Raw genomic sequence first — 14,212 nt, 5'->3', positions numbered from 1 at the left:
ATGGGGGGGGGGGGTTAATATATGAATTTTATTCTTATATTTAATTCCTTGTGTTTTTGTGACCTGCAATTTTGTCAAAGTGCAAACATTGATAAAGCTGCATTAACTTGTTAGCTGCCACAGTCAGTCAGGATAATAACCACACTTCATGAAATTATCCATCAGACATCATATCAAGGATAAATGTGTTTAAAACATTATTGTATTTAGCTTCACGGCACGTTATGTCTGATACCGAAGACATGCTTTCACCACTGTTGGTCTGTCCGTTCCGAAATTGCAGAGATTCACCAGACTCACCCAAAGGCTCCTGTTGACACTTCTGCTTATTCCTTATTCTGTAATTTTGTAAATATAAGATACAACTGACAGAAATGAACACAGTACCGTTGTTTTGTTTTGTTTTTGGTCAGATTAGGCACATGCACACTATGATAATGTTTAAACTAAACTACAAAAACAAGCATTCACCATTTCAATTTGTTTTATGTCTGATTGTAATTTAGCTTCAGGCAAGTTAGTAAAAATCAAAACTATAAAATTATATATTTTTTTAAATCATCCTTGATTTCCTTGTTTATTAATAGACTTAGTTGTGCTTACAAATTATGCTGGATATTATGCAAAAATAATACCTGGAAAATCTCTTTAAGGTACATTTGTTGAATTCAAATAGTTAATCTGACATTGATGTGCACTAATGAATGAGGTATTCAGAATTCAGAACTCAGACACACCCTTCATGAAAGCAATATAAAGATGAAGAGCTGAGCAACGGCATTGAAGAATCCAGGCCCTGAGACAACAGGTACGCCAAGTTTACTGTAGTACATTCAAGATACGGCCGAAATGAGTTTCCTCCGCAGGGTAGCCGGGCTCTCCCTTAGAGATAGGGTGAGAAGCTCGGTCATCCGGGAGGGACTCAGCGTCGAGCCGCTACTCCTCCACGTTGAGAGGAACCAGTTGAGGTGGCTCGGGCATCTGGTTCGGATGCCTCCTGGGCGCCTCCCTGGGGAGGTGTTCCGGGCATGTCCTACCGGCGGGAGGCCCCGGGGACGACCCAGGACACGCTGGAGAGACTACGTCTCACGGCTGGCTTGGGAACGCCTTGGGATCCCGTCGGAGGAGCTGGCTGAAGTGGCTGGGGAGAGGGAAGTCTGGGCTTCCCTGCTAAAGCTGCTGCCCCCGCGACCCGACCCCGGATAAGCGGAATTGAAGACGGAACGGAACGGAACATTCAATATACGTATTATAAACAACTTACGTTTGCTTTATTCCCCCAGATTTGAAGATTAACAACAGACTACAATCAAACAGCAATCATCACTCCAATCATGACTCCAGCATTTCTCTTTATACTCCAATTGTTACTGATGGGTCTTCCTCCAGTAAGACTACATAGACTAGATAAATATGTGTTAATTCAATTACTTTTTATTTATTTTGTCTTATTAAAAATGTGTAATATAATGATTATTTTGTGTTTCAGACAGTATCTGTGAGTGGCGATGACATAGGCAAGTGAAATCATTCACAAAACAATTTTATAGCATTCCAAATAATTTTTGTGATATTCTTTAACTGTTGGATCTTTCCCTCACACAGAAAACCTGGACATCACTGGAATAATTGAGAAGGCAAATGCTAACACAAGTAAGAGAACACATTTCTAAACAAGTAAACAATAAACAAAACAATTGTTTGATAGATTTCAGGATTTTCCGTGACGTGTTTTAAAAGTGGAAAAATGCAGACTAATTAAACGACCAATCTTGATTGCTTAATAGAAAAATGCTTCTGCTTGTTCTTTGACAGCTAAACATCTGGTACATGGTGACATTGCAATTAATCTGCTCAGGAATGCAGTCCCCTGCACAGCCATAGGATGTAAATGGCCTAAAACAGGGGATTATGTCTATGTGCCCATCGTTATCTCCAGTGTATTCAGTAAGTCTGTTGTTATTGTACTACATGTATTATGAGACGAAAAAGCTGAATATTGTCTTCAATCAGACATTTTGAGGCATGATAATGAATTAATTGCCAATCCCTGCTCTAAATCAAACCACGACACATCTCGATACACTTTGTTATGTTATAATTGCAACAGCAGAAATACAGGTATCTAAATCATTAACAGATGAACCATTTGAACCCTGCCCATCACAGAGAGCAAGTGACATGGAGCTAGGAATACCATCTCTTGATTTCCCAAGTTAAAATATTTATGTTGTACCAACATATGAATAACTAATATAAATATATATAATATTACAATTTGATACTCACCACATGCAAATCTCCAAGCAAACTGGTTGTATGTAAACATCTGGAAACATCAGAATTTCCATTTATCAGTAGGTGGCTTTTGCAAGAAAAAGTTTGCACACCCCCGGTTTAAATAAAGGAGCTAACCAGTTATTTTTATATTAAATCATCTAGACATCTCTGTGAATTTTGATTCTGCAACTTAAAAAATAAATACAAATAAACCATGTTATTATTTGTTATGTTTTATTTTGTTCTTGTTCAACATTTGACTCCACAGGCTCGCAAGAGCGCTCCATCATCATGCAAGGCTTGACTAGTTTCCACGAAAAAACCTGCATTCGCTTTATGCCGAAGCGCTGGTGGCAAAGAGATTACCTGCACTTCGTCTCTGGAGAAGGGTAGAGATATGCACACAGTACATTAACTGTAGATGCTATGTGTTGGTGGCCTTTTTAAATGTGATTGGACTCTAAAGCCCCTCTGTGCGTCGTTACCTTACAGTGGTGGAGGGGTTTGTGTGTCCCAACGATCTGAGGCTAGGAGCTAAGTTCTCTGCGACTTTATGCCCCTGGCAGGGTCACCAATGGCAAACAGGTCCTTGGTGAGGGACCAGACAAAGCATGGCTCACAGACCCTTTATGATGAAAAAGATTATTGGATCACGTTTTTTTAACTCCCTTAAACCCTTACATGAGATGTGTAAGAAAGGTTCCAAGACTACTGTTGTAAAAGATATACTTAAAATCTAGTCTTCCTCTTTGAAGTAATCCACCTGGGGTCAAACACACTTTCATAGCCTTTCACTGAACGAAGCAACCAGCCGGATCTCTTAGTGGATGCACGGGTTGACCATCTGGACCACAGAGAGGGCAACTTGGATAGGGGAAAACTCTACTGTAGTTTGGGTTTGAAACATATCTTTGATGACACATCTCCTATTTGCTCAGGTGTTGGTCGTTCCTTGGTCGCAGGCCGAATGGACAGCAAATCTCCTTGCAGAAAAATGGCTGTGTGTTCTTTCGCACTGTGCAGCACGAGGTTCTTCATGCTCTTGGATTCCACCATGAGCAAGTTCGGTCTGACAGAGATGATCACGTCACCATTAACTTTGAGAACATCGCTTCAGGTGAGCCTTCCTGATATAACCTCAAAGAGGCCGTGTTTAACCACATTAAAGTACATCAAAGACAAAGTTTGCATTCAGAGCTAAACACTTCACTGCATTCAGTGTTTAATGATGCAACTAAAGTGTCGGCATACACTTTTGCACTCCCACAAAAACACTTAATAAGTGAGTGTTTTATTGTTGTTGTTTTATCTAGTTGAATTATCAATTTAGCATGATTATGTTGGGATGTGTTAATGTTGGTGAGTGTATATAAGGTATTGTATAATACCAACTTTAAGGATGCAGTATTATAGAAACATTTTTTTTTTGAGAGAGAGAGAGAGAGAGAGAGAGAGAGAGAGAGAGAGAGAGAGAGAGAGAGAGAGAGAGAGAGAGAGAGAGAGAGAGAGAGAGAGAGAGAAAGAGGATTGTACTAGACAGCATCACCATTTCAATATTTTATTCCTGTCTCCTTTTGTGTGTAGATCATGTAGACAACTTTGTGAAGGTGGAGACGAATAACTTGGGTACTCCCTACGACTTTAACTCGACCATGCACTACGCCAAGTAAGTGTTTGGCAAATCTAAAATGAAATACTTTATCCATCTACAAAACGTATCAGGAATTCTGGCATAATTCTTCTTTCTGTAGAAACCCTTCAAATTTTAAACAATTACTGAGGAGTTATCATGCCACGCTCAAGATTGCATTAAAATGTTCAAGACCCAAATAATAACACACAAAGTTATGTTGACAGTTTTCTGGGATATAAAAGGAACAATAGAACAATAAATCTGGATTTCCTAATCTAGACCGCCCCTGTATAGATTTGACACCACGCCTCATGATAGATCAGGCATGAAAATAGAGTCCGTGGTCTTTATTTCTTTAAATAAAATTGCAAGGTGAAGCAATGAATCTACCCCAATGACAAATAGAAGTTATAATTAGCTTTATGTATAATTAGTAATTAATTAAATTAGAGAGAGTCCTTATAACATAAGGTGTACAAGTGTCTAAACTTTTTTTTTAACAAGAACAAATATTCAGCAAAGGCGTGTTTCTGTGTTAATTTGTGGAATGATTTTGGAACTGACCTGAAAAGATGTCAGTCACTTGCTGAATTTAAACAATTGTTTAAAAGCAAAGTTAAAAAAAAAAACTTAAATCAGACATGAGCTGTTAAAATTGTATATATGCTGTCATTTCTTTGGATGTGTCGGTATGAGTCTAATGAAAATGGTATATGTGAGTAAGGGGATATGATTTATAAATGTATTATGATATATGCCTATGAATTTCATGTACATGTGTCGCTGGCAAATGTGCACTTGTATATATGACTAGATATATACATTTCCTTTTGTTGAAATACATTAACCTTATAATTTTATCAACATAAAACAAATAAGTGGTTGACTAGATACGTTTTTAACTTCCTCCTACCCCTTTTGAACATATCAACTCTTTTCTCTCTTCCTAGTCTTGTTTTTCTTTTTTTACTTCAACTTATATTTTAAACTTGTAATGTGTTTTCTTTATGTTTATATGTTCAGTAATTCCATAAACCGAACTGCTTTTCATTCATATATATATCCAAAGCTGTTTATTTTGATATTATCTTTCATGCAGATTTTCCTTCTCCAAAAACGGACTACCAACCATTGTTGCCAAAAGTGATCCTGACCTTACATTTGGTCTTTCAAGAGAGATGAGCAGCAATGACATTGCACGTGTCAATGCGCTATATGGATGTGGTAGGTTTGAAAACCACAGTTTTCTTAAGTGTGATAAGTTGGTCAATAACCTTGCAGATAACGTAACTTCTCATCTAATTGCTTGTAATCTATCTAATCAAACTGAAATGTGTAGTAATCTGTGTTTCATATTGTGTGCATTGAAAACGTGATATAGTAGTTTACATTAACAAGGATATCGTCATTTGGCAATTCAATCATACATTCACACTTTTTTTTCCCAGGTAAAAAATAGAGGGATTGCCCATCAGATTCTCCCAAGTCTTTTTTTTCTCATCATTATTACACAAGATGACATCATCTGCCATGGAAATGAACTGAAGAAGGGAAATCCACGCTGTGTTCGCTGAAGTCGCGTTCCACTTTCTGATTAGCTTTATTATGCCGTTTGCTCTTTTCCTTTTTGTACACTGGCATAATACTGTATTTGCCAGGTAAAGGAGAGATGTGCCCGTAGGCTACATTCCTAAAATTATATTTGTATTTACTCAAACACTAAAAAACTAAGAAACTCTTTTAACGAGTGTATTTGTAACCAGGGTAGATAGATACAAGATACAGTTTTACTTAAAGCAACAGAAAGCTTAAAATGAACACTGGTGCCTCACTAGAGCAATTTAAAATGGCATCTTTTCTTTTGAAATGTTTTGATGTCCTTAGGCATATTTGTCCAACATTACAATAATTACATTTGAGTGATGTACAGTACATGGTGAATGGGGATGTTCGGAGAATAAAAGAAAATTGATGAGATGTGTTGTGTATTTTTATCAATGGTGCGTATTCCCTTCTCTAATCAAGCTGTGAAATTATGTTCAAGCAACAGCCTGGGGTTTGAACTCAATGTCATGTTCATTGTAATAATTACTATAGGGCTGTGCAATTATTTTATGCCACAATTAAAAAATCGACATAATCATAAAAAATAAAAAAAGATTAATACTAATTTTGAGTTACTTGAATTGATATATTTGCACTTTTTTTTTTTATGACTTATAAATCTTGTTTGGTCCAAAAGGAACTTGCATAATTATAGTGTTTAAAATAAATGTATTTGTCTTAATATTTTTTACATGTTTAAACATTTTCTTGTTTTTTACCCAAAAAAACAAATGATTGTATGAATCATGATTGCAATTATTACAAAATTAATAATTATTAAAGAATCTTTGTGCAGTTTGTCACTTTTTTACTCATGACTGCCACCTCTGGCCCAAAGCGTAACTGCAGCATCTGTATCAGGCTCGTTCATGGTGCGCGTGCGAGTACGTGCACGATCTTAAAGCGACAGCCACAGTTGACAAAAGAAACTGTGGAGTGTGCAGGGTTCCGCACACTCTACTATAAAGGCAAGATAAACGCTGATAGGTGCAGTCAGAGTAAAACAGTCAGGGGTCTTCGTGCTCATCTGAGCATTGGTGGAGCATGCATGATGTAGAAAAAGCTTTAAAAAACAAAACATAAACAAAAAAAACGATAGAAGTAAGCTTCTGAGCTGGTTGAAATGATACACTACTTCACACTACAGACCATTAAAAGATAAATTAAATCAAATGACTTTGGGTGTTTCCTGTGTCTCAAAAGCTGCATGAATAAAAAATGAAGTGTTCCATTCTAACTCAAATTGGAAACTACTACAGAATGTTTTGGTGTGTCATTTTCAGATGGCTCACGTGCACATCACAGAGAAGGACCGAGTGCTTTGCAGCAATATTGTACAGTACAATACAAGCAAATGTTGCACATGTCTTGGGATTCCTCTTGCAAGTAGTTGAGGCACACAAATCGCCTCAACTAATACTTAACCAAAAAAAAAAGTTTCAAGGTATCAAATTTAAATGGATTCTTAACTCATTGAGCCATTTTCATTAGTAAAAAGTAAGTGTTTTGTCCAGTATGAATTTGATAACTACATTATTTTACTATTTTTACCACTTGCCATTGACTCAAGATGGCATCACCTTTGCTGAGGAAGTAGGTAACGACCAATCATGGCTCATCTGTTTTCTGCGTTTGGTCAGCAAACTGAGCCATGATTAGTCGTTACCTACTTCCTCAGCACAGGTGATGCCATCTTCATTTGATAGCAAGTGGAAAAAGTCGTTTTTAAAGGTATTAATTCAACATGAAAAATAATAAATTTATCAAATACATTCAGGACAAATTATTAATTTATTGCTGCTGAAAATGGCTCAATGAATCAAGTATCCCTTTAAGTTTGAATCTGAAGCAGAGAGTTGCTTTTTTTATTAGGCAAATTAGTTTGGGCTGCTGAAAATATATAATTAAAAATTGGGTATTTGTATTTTCTGTGCTTTCTGTTTCATCAAGTAAATACACTGAGTGATCCCATGCTGGCCAGGTATTTTTGTATTATTTTTTTTTAAATGTAGCCTTCAGTATAATATTAAGTTTAATTTAGAGCACTAGTTAACAGGATTTAGTGATCTTACAGAAATTATTGGTCAGGCTTATCCAATCCAAGTTGCTTTGATAGCAAAAAAATCTGAATACACTGTTGATCCAGATTACACCATTTGAACATCGTGGCCTAGTGTTTGTAATTGATGTACAGTACTTCTAAATGGACAGACACTTTGTATAATTTTTCAATTCTTCATTGTTCATTAATTTTAAAACCCATTCATTTCAATGATATGCAAAAATATATCACATCAATGTACTTTTAAATAAAAAAATAATAATAATTTTAAGTCTAGCAATTGCTAATTATATTACATAGGTCGTCCTGCAACAGGAATAGTGCCCAGTGGACTGCTGTTGCTTTTAAAAGTTGCTTTCTCCTATAGGAATGACTGTTGAAACAAAAAATAAACCCTTAAAAATCCTGATGTAGATTATTTTATTGGATGATACAATGCTGGCTGTGCAAACTGAGGCCAGTAAGAGAAGCCCACAGTATATTACTCTGTGCCTTTGTCCTGGAATTAATTTAAGACTTTCAAATTGGCCATGATGATCTCTTTGTTTTGTTTCAAATTAAAAGATGACAACAAATTTTATGCCAGTTGCTCCTGCTCTGACTTGTAGCACACACGGACGCACGACTGGGGGTGGAAGGCGTTTTCCAAGCGCCCATCCACAGTGGCCAAATGTACATCATCCACAAGTGGAGGTCTTTTTGCAGTTCCTTTGAGATGTGCTCTGCCCATGCCGATCTCCTGCATCTACATGATATGTAGACTGCACGGTTCTATCTCTGCGATGAATTTAAAGAGATTGTGGGGAGCTGCTTCAAGGCGGTGTAGCGATTATTTGGGTTGCCGTAATGGCTTAATGAGAAATTTAGACGGTACTAAGGGGTGTTGTAATTTCCTTAGCAACCTCTGGGGCACCACGTTGACTTTGCTTGTTTGTAGGAGCAAAATAAACGATAAAAATCCTATTATCAAGTATTCATAATCTGAAGTTGCTACTTTAGTTAATCATGGAGTTCTTTGCTTTCATAAGAGAATTACTTATCCACTCAGTAAACACAAATGATTCGGCAGAAATTGAATTTTTAGACAACAAATGTGTTTAGTAAACACACATATATCAGTCATAGCCTAACCTATTAATGAAACGGAATAAAAATGTGAATCAAAGATAAAAAGAAAACTTTGAAATGTACTTTATTGAAATAGTACAATATCGCTTTTACTTTTGCGAAAAAACTAATGAAAACGCAGCTATTGTCATATAAAAATTGTAACTCAGCAAATTTGCATCTCAATTCAAGTCGCCACCTATTTGTGCACAGCCAAAAACCAAACAAAAACCAGACGATGGCATAATTTGCACCCCTGAATACGCCCAAATGACATGATGATATTATCAATGCTGTGAAGGATTTTTATTTAGATTTTTACATGAAAACACAACAGATAGTATGATGGGTACCATAGCTGCCTCACATGATGAATAATTATTTTGGGTTGTGACCTTCTGTATGGGGTTTACAAGCAATTCGTCTTTCAACACACAAATCGTTGAAAATGACTACCTGAACAAGAAGTGAAGTGAAGAGTGAAGTCTAATCACTACCCACTGTGATGGAAAGAAGAAATGGAGAAATATTTTGTGGAGTGATGAAAGCAACATTTTTCTTTTTGTGTGCAGAAAGTTGGCCATTACAGTACACTGAAGAAAGTGGTGTTACAAGCAATAAATTGCAACATCAGAATGTTTCCCTCACTGTGTTCTTGGGCCTATTTATCACATTCGGTGGATCATGGATCAGCTTGCATGCATAAAAATATTTTGAGCAGCATCTTGGTTATACACCCACAAAAGCAAGTTATGGCGTGGTAAACCCAATCTCTGGACCTTAATCTAATAGAAACGTTTGGGGGTAAAAAATAAATAAATAATAAAGAAACGCTGTGTCTGTTTCTCATCTTTATTTTCATGCTATAGTTTGGGAATTTTGGTGAACAGAGGGGTTATCATTAGACCAGCTAAAAGCAAGTCTAATTTGTGGTGCAGGTGGTGTGACCTAATTTTTGTGGAATTGATCGAGGTGCAGGCAAATTCTGAGCTTGGTGGATGGATGTCATCGTATTTCATTCATGAATATGACAACAGCGTGCATCGAATCCTCGTAATCATCATACAAATTAACTGAACTGAATTGAATTGTTATTGGTGTTATTATTATTAATTCATTTATTTGATCAACGATCACATTGGAAAGTGATTAAATGCGCATTCCACAGCAGCAATCTGATCATCCTGCCTAACTTTACATCATCCACCCGAGGAGGTCTGCTTCGATTTTTCGCATGAACTCCAGCAAGTCTATTTCTGTTTTCACAATGTCAAAGGGTGAGCACGCTGATTTTAAAGTGTATGAGGGGAGTCACTTACGTTATCTGGCAAGCCCTCCCGCAACGACAAATTGACAATTGTCAAATCATAATGGGTTGGAACAGGTAAGGTTAGATTTTTTTTTCAACAGAATGTTACATAGATAACACTGTTTGTACAATTAATACTGGTTTAGTGATTCACAAGAATGCTAAATCCTAATTAAATTACTCTAAATATTTGGGTTATTTTAGTTATTTTAAATTGTTATTAGGTGCGCTTTGCTGAATTTTGCTTGTTTTGTAATTATTTTTCATTTTATTTTGTTCTTGTATGTTTATTACAGTTTTTGTTTTTGTTTTGTTTTCATTCTTTTTCATGTTCAAATAAACTCAGCCCAATACTGAATTGTCTTCTTTTTTTGATAAAGGATCTAAAATATGGAAAAATGTATCTATGTTTTGATTTACTGTATATAATGCAATGTTTCCAACTGCTATTGTTTTGAACACTACGGCACCATTATTGCTTATGAACAAATGAGGTGGCGTGGAATGCATACGCTATGACACCACATCCCATGACACGGAAACAATCACATTTGTTCTCAAACTCTTATATGGAAAGTTCAGTACAAGTGCCTCAACGCTGAATCAGTGACCGTTGGGCATATTATGCATATACTATAACCACTATTTGTTTGTATTTTGACATTATTAATGTTGTTTTTACATACAACAGAGGCATAATAGACAGTTTGAAGCAAGAAGGTTTTGTTTGGACGACCTTGTTCTGGGGTCATCCAATTTGAAATCAAAGGAAAATATTCAAGGAAAATATGCATCATATATTAGTTCTTCCAAGACCTTAGCTCAGTAAACATTACATGACTAATTCTAGGTGTGTGTTTTTCTTTAACTTATTTTTGTAAAACTTCTCAGTATTCCAACTGTGTATCAACACAAGCTAGTTTTCATTTGTTGACAAAATTATGGCAGTGTGTTTTATTGTGCTTACATTTGATATTTGCTCAATCTTTTTTACACTTGAGTGGTTTGTGAGAATGCTAAACAAAAAACTAAAAAAAACTGAAAACTCACTTGAGAATGCTACCCCGTAAAAGAAAATAATTTGACTCACAGGAAAGAAAACTACAGAAAGGAATTACACATCTCCACCATCTCTTCTCAGATAATATGTTTATATCATATACATCCTTGCTACAAAAATATAAAATAAAAAACGGAAACTTTTTACATTATTTGCAAGTTAAAAGTATGATAAAGAAACAAATTCCAACACTCCAGGGTACGCTCCAACCGCCTGTTTTAGCTAAAGATATTACCAAGCTTTCTCCGACAACAACAAAAAAACTCTCAAAAATATATAAGTTACTTTCATATACTGATAAAACGTCTTTACCCATCTCAAAATGGGAAACAGACTTGTCTATAGCTCCGGAGTCTGTCTTTTGGATTCAAGTTTGTGAAAATGTTTTTAAAATGACAAAACACACAAATTTACAACTTATCCAATATAAAATTATTCACAGAACATACATTACTCAATATATGATGAAGAAAATGGGACTCTCAGACTCCGACATTTGTCTCCAGTGTTTACAAAACACTACAGACACTTATTTTCATGCTTTATGGTTATGTACTCCGGTTATGTGTTTCTGGACTAAAGTCTGAGAAAAACTTTCCGCTGTCTTGGACTGTAGGATACCGTTCTCTCCAAACTTGTGTTTGCTAGGTGACTTAACAACAATTGACTTACCACATAAACAATTTCAATCTATACTTGTAGCCCTTACTATCGCAAAAAAAACAATTCTTGTTAACTGGAAAAATAAACAAGCTTTGAATATCGACCAATGGTCTAACCTCCTCATAAATCATATTTTAATGGAAAAAATATCTGCCTCAAATAAAAACCAAATGTCAAAATTTAAAGAAACATGGTCTACGTATATAGAATTTTTTAACCTAAACTTGGATTTTAATTCTGCCTGTTAGCGAGAGCCACAGCAGCGTTATAACTTGCATTGATGTTTCTGTATTAGGCAATTTGTAACTAATGGTTGTGTTTCTATAGTCAGGAACCCGGCTGCTGCCAGCGGGATCGAGCGGATTCACCTCCGATGGGCACCAGGGGTTGATATTCGGATTCACGGCATGCCAGTGGGTTAATTCTGTGGGTGCTGTCCCCCCTGGCGGGGAGTGGGCGGGTCTGCCCCTCTGTTGGCTGCTGGGTGGCGGCTGCGTCTTGGCCGTTCCCTGGGTCTCTTGGGGGGTGCTGCGTTGCGGGGCTTTCCCTGGTGTCGGGGGCGGCGCCGTTCCGGCGCGGTCCGTCGCTCTGGGCCCGGCGACGCGGTTCGGGGCCTGTGGGCCGCCGGGGTGCCCGGTGGTTCCCTCTCCCCTCCCCCTTCCTCCCCCTTGCTGCCTCTCCCTCCTCGCCTCTCCCCGCCCGTCCTCCGCCTCCCTGTCCACTCTCCCTCGTCACCCTTCCTCCTCCTCTCCCCCTCTCCTTGCGTCCCTGCCGCTGCCCCCTGCCCTTCTTGTCATCCCCTTCCCTCCTCCCTTCCCCTCCCCTGGGCCGGGGGCTCCATCCATGGCCCGGGTCTAGGTGCTATGGGGGCCGGCGGGGGTGGCTGGGGTTTGGTGTCGTGCCCGCCCCGCTCCGGTGGGCGTCCTGACACCTCGGGCGGGACCCAGTATCCGGGGGGCGAGCCCTATCGCCCCGCCGGACGGGTCCCATATGCCCGCCGGGGTCCTGGTGGGGTGGGTGGGGGCTTGGTGGGCCGGTGGGGTGCCTGGTGGGCCTGCAGTGCCCCGTCCTGCTGCGTTGGGCCGGGGGCGCGGGCCGTGTTGGGTCGGGGGGCGCTCCTGCTCCTGGGTTTGCTCTCCGGCCGGTGGCCCTGGCGGGGCCCGGGGGTCGTCCTTTGGCGCTGCGGCGGCCTGGGGGGCCCTGAGGTGTTGCGCTTGCTCTGTTCCGGCGGGGGTCGACGGCTCCCCTCTTTGGTGGAGATTTTCATGCATGCCAGATCCACCACACCAGCATCTACCGAAACTCAGACGCAATCTGTTTCCTCCTCAGGTTATTGAATCGGTGGAGGCTGGTGTCTGCGGATCTCACGCGGCTTCGTCTGTCCTTCCTTCCTTTTCTCGGTCTCTCCTTTGGTCTCTTGAGGCCTCCCTGATTTTATGTTTTTTGGATTTGTTGGGGTCTGGATGTTTCTTGGGCTGGGGAGGAGTTCTGGTGGGGGGTGTCTGGTCGGTGCTGGATTTCACCTTCCTTGGTTTTCTTCGGTCCCCTCGGGTCTCCTGGTGTTCGGTTTAGGTGAACGGTATGAGATTTTTTTCTAATAGGTTTTCTGGTGAGCTAACAAATACACGCACGCACGCACGCACGCACGCACGCACGCACGCACGCACATACACATACTCACCCACACACACAAAAAAAAATAATAATAATATATATTAAAAAAAAAGAGCAATGATGATGACATTTCCGAATGAACAATACTGAGCTCAAAAAAAAGAAAAGAAAAAAAAAAAAAAAAAAAAAGGAAAGAAAACTACATATTTTTAAAAAAGTCAGACACACCCTTTTTTTGAGACAAATATAATCAGCAAGAGCTGAGCAGAGCTGAAACATCCAAGAATTGGGGCGTTCGCGACACAGGGAAACCTGCTCTCCACAACTGCATCAAAATTATTCTTGTTTTTTCCAAAATAGAAAATTTACTCAATCAGACTGCAATCATGACTGCAATTTTTTCAATCTTCATCCTACTGTCACTGATGGGCATTCATCCAGTAAGACCACAAAACATATTTTTTTATTTATATTATTTTTGGCTTAAACGCCATTTTTTTAAATCTTGTGTTAGAGAGAACAAAGATAATCTAATGAAATGCAATTTGTTTCAGATCACATCCCAGGACGAAGACGGCCTACGTAAGTAAAACCTTGCTGAAATTGACACACAATCTTGCTGTAAATACACAAAGGCAGAAGTACTTGTTCTATTTTTATTTTAGGCAGCATTTGCTCCCCCAACAGAAAACCTAGGTGTCAGTCAAAGGATTGAAAAGGCAAATGTTAACACAAGTAAGAGAACAATATACACACTTCAAATTGACTAATTAATCAAACTACAGTGTTGTTTAATAGATTTGGGCAATTTCTAGCTCATATATTAAAAGTGGACAAATCATCTGACACATTAAAGCGCCTATCATGAGTGTTTGCAAT

At 38.6% G+C, this 14,212-nt stretch overlaps 1 protein-coding gene across 1 annotated transcript; it reads left to right on the top strand.

The window, feature by feature from the left end:
- The first annotated feature begins 1,280 nt into the window (after positions 1 to 1,280).
- LOC147177534 (hatching enzyme 1.2-like) lies at positions 1,281 to 5,768 on the top strand. Its single transcript, XM_086071569.1, has 9 exons — positions 1,281 to 1,388; positions 1,490 to 1,517; positions 1,606 to 1,653; positions 1,816 to 1,947; positions 2,549 to 2,669; positions 3,219 to 3,397; positions 3,865 to 3,946; positions 5,013 to 5,137; positions 5,362 to 5,768. Exons 1-9 carry the CDS (start codon positions 1,335 to 1,337, stop codon positions 5,370 to 5,372), a joined length of 780 nt encoding a protein of 259 aa, XP_085927695.1. The 5' UTR covers positions 1,281 to 1,334; the 3' UTR covers positions 5,373 to 5,768.
- Positions 5,769 to 14,212: the final 8,444 nt, after the last annotated feature.

This window comes from Leptonotus elevatus, chromosome 3 (genome assembly GCF_054856555.1).
Source record: "Leptonotus elevatus isolate MCC_2025b chromosome 3, RoL_Lele_1.0, whole genome shotgun sequence".
NCBI lineage: Eukaryota > Metazoa > Chordata > Actinopteri > Syngnathiformes > Syngnathidae > Leptonotus > Leptonotus elevatus.
This window is presented reverse-complemented; position numbering and strand designations above follow the sequence as displayed.

Bases quoted from the DNA above. Each gene is read 5' to 3' on its own strand.
- LOC147177534 (XM_086071569.1), top strand. From the start codon at position 1,335: ATGACTCCAGCATTTCTCTTTATACTCCAATTGTTACTGATGGGTCTT. The intron at 1,518-1,605 runs GCAAGTGAAATC...TCCCTCACACAG, and splicing joins TGTGAGTGGCGATGACATAG to AAAACCTGGACATCACTGGA. The intron at 3,398-3,864 runs GTGAGCCTTCCT...TTTTGTGTGTAG, and splicing joins CTTTGAGAACATCGCTTCAG to ATCATGTAGACAACTTTGTG.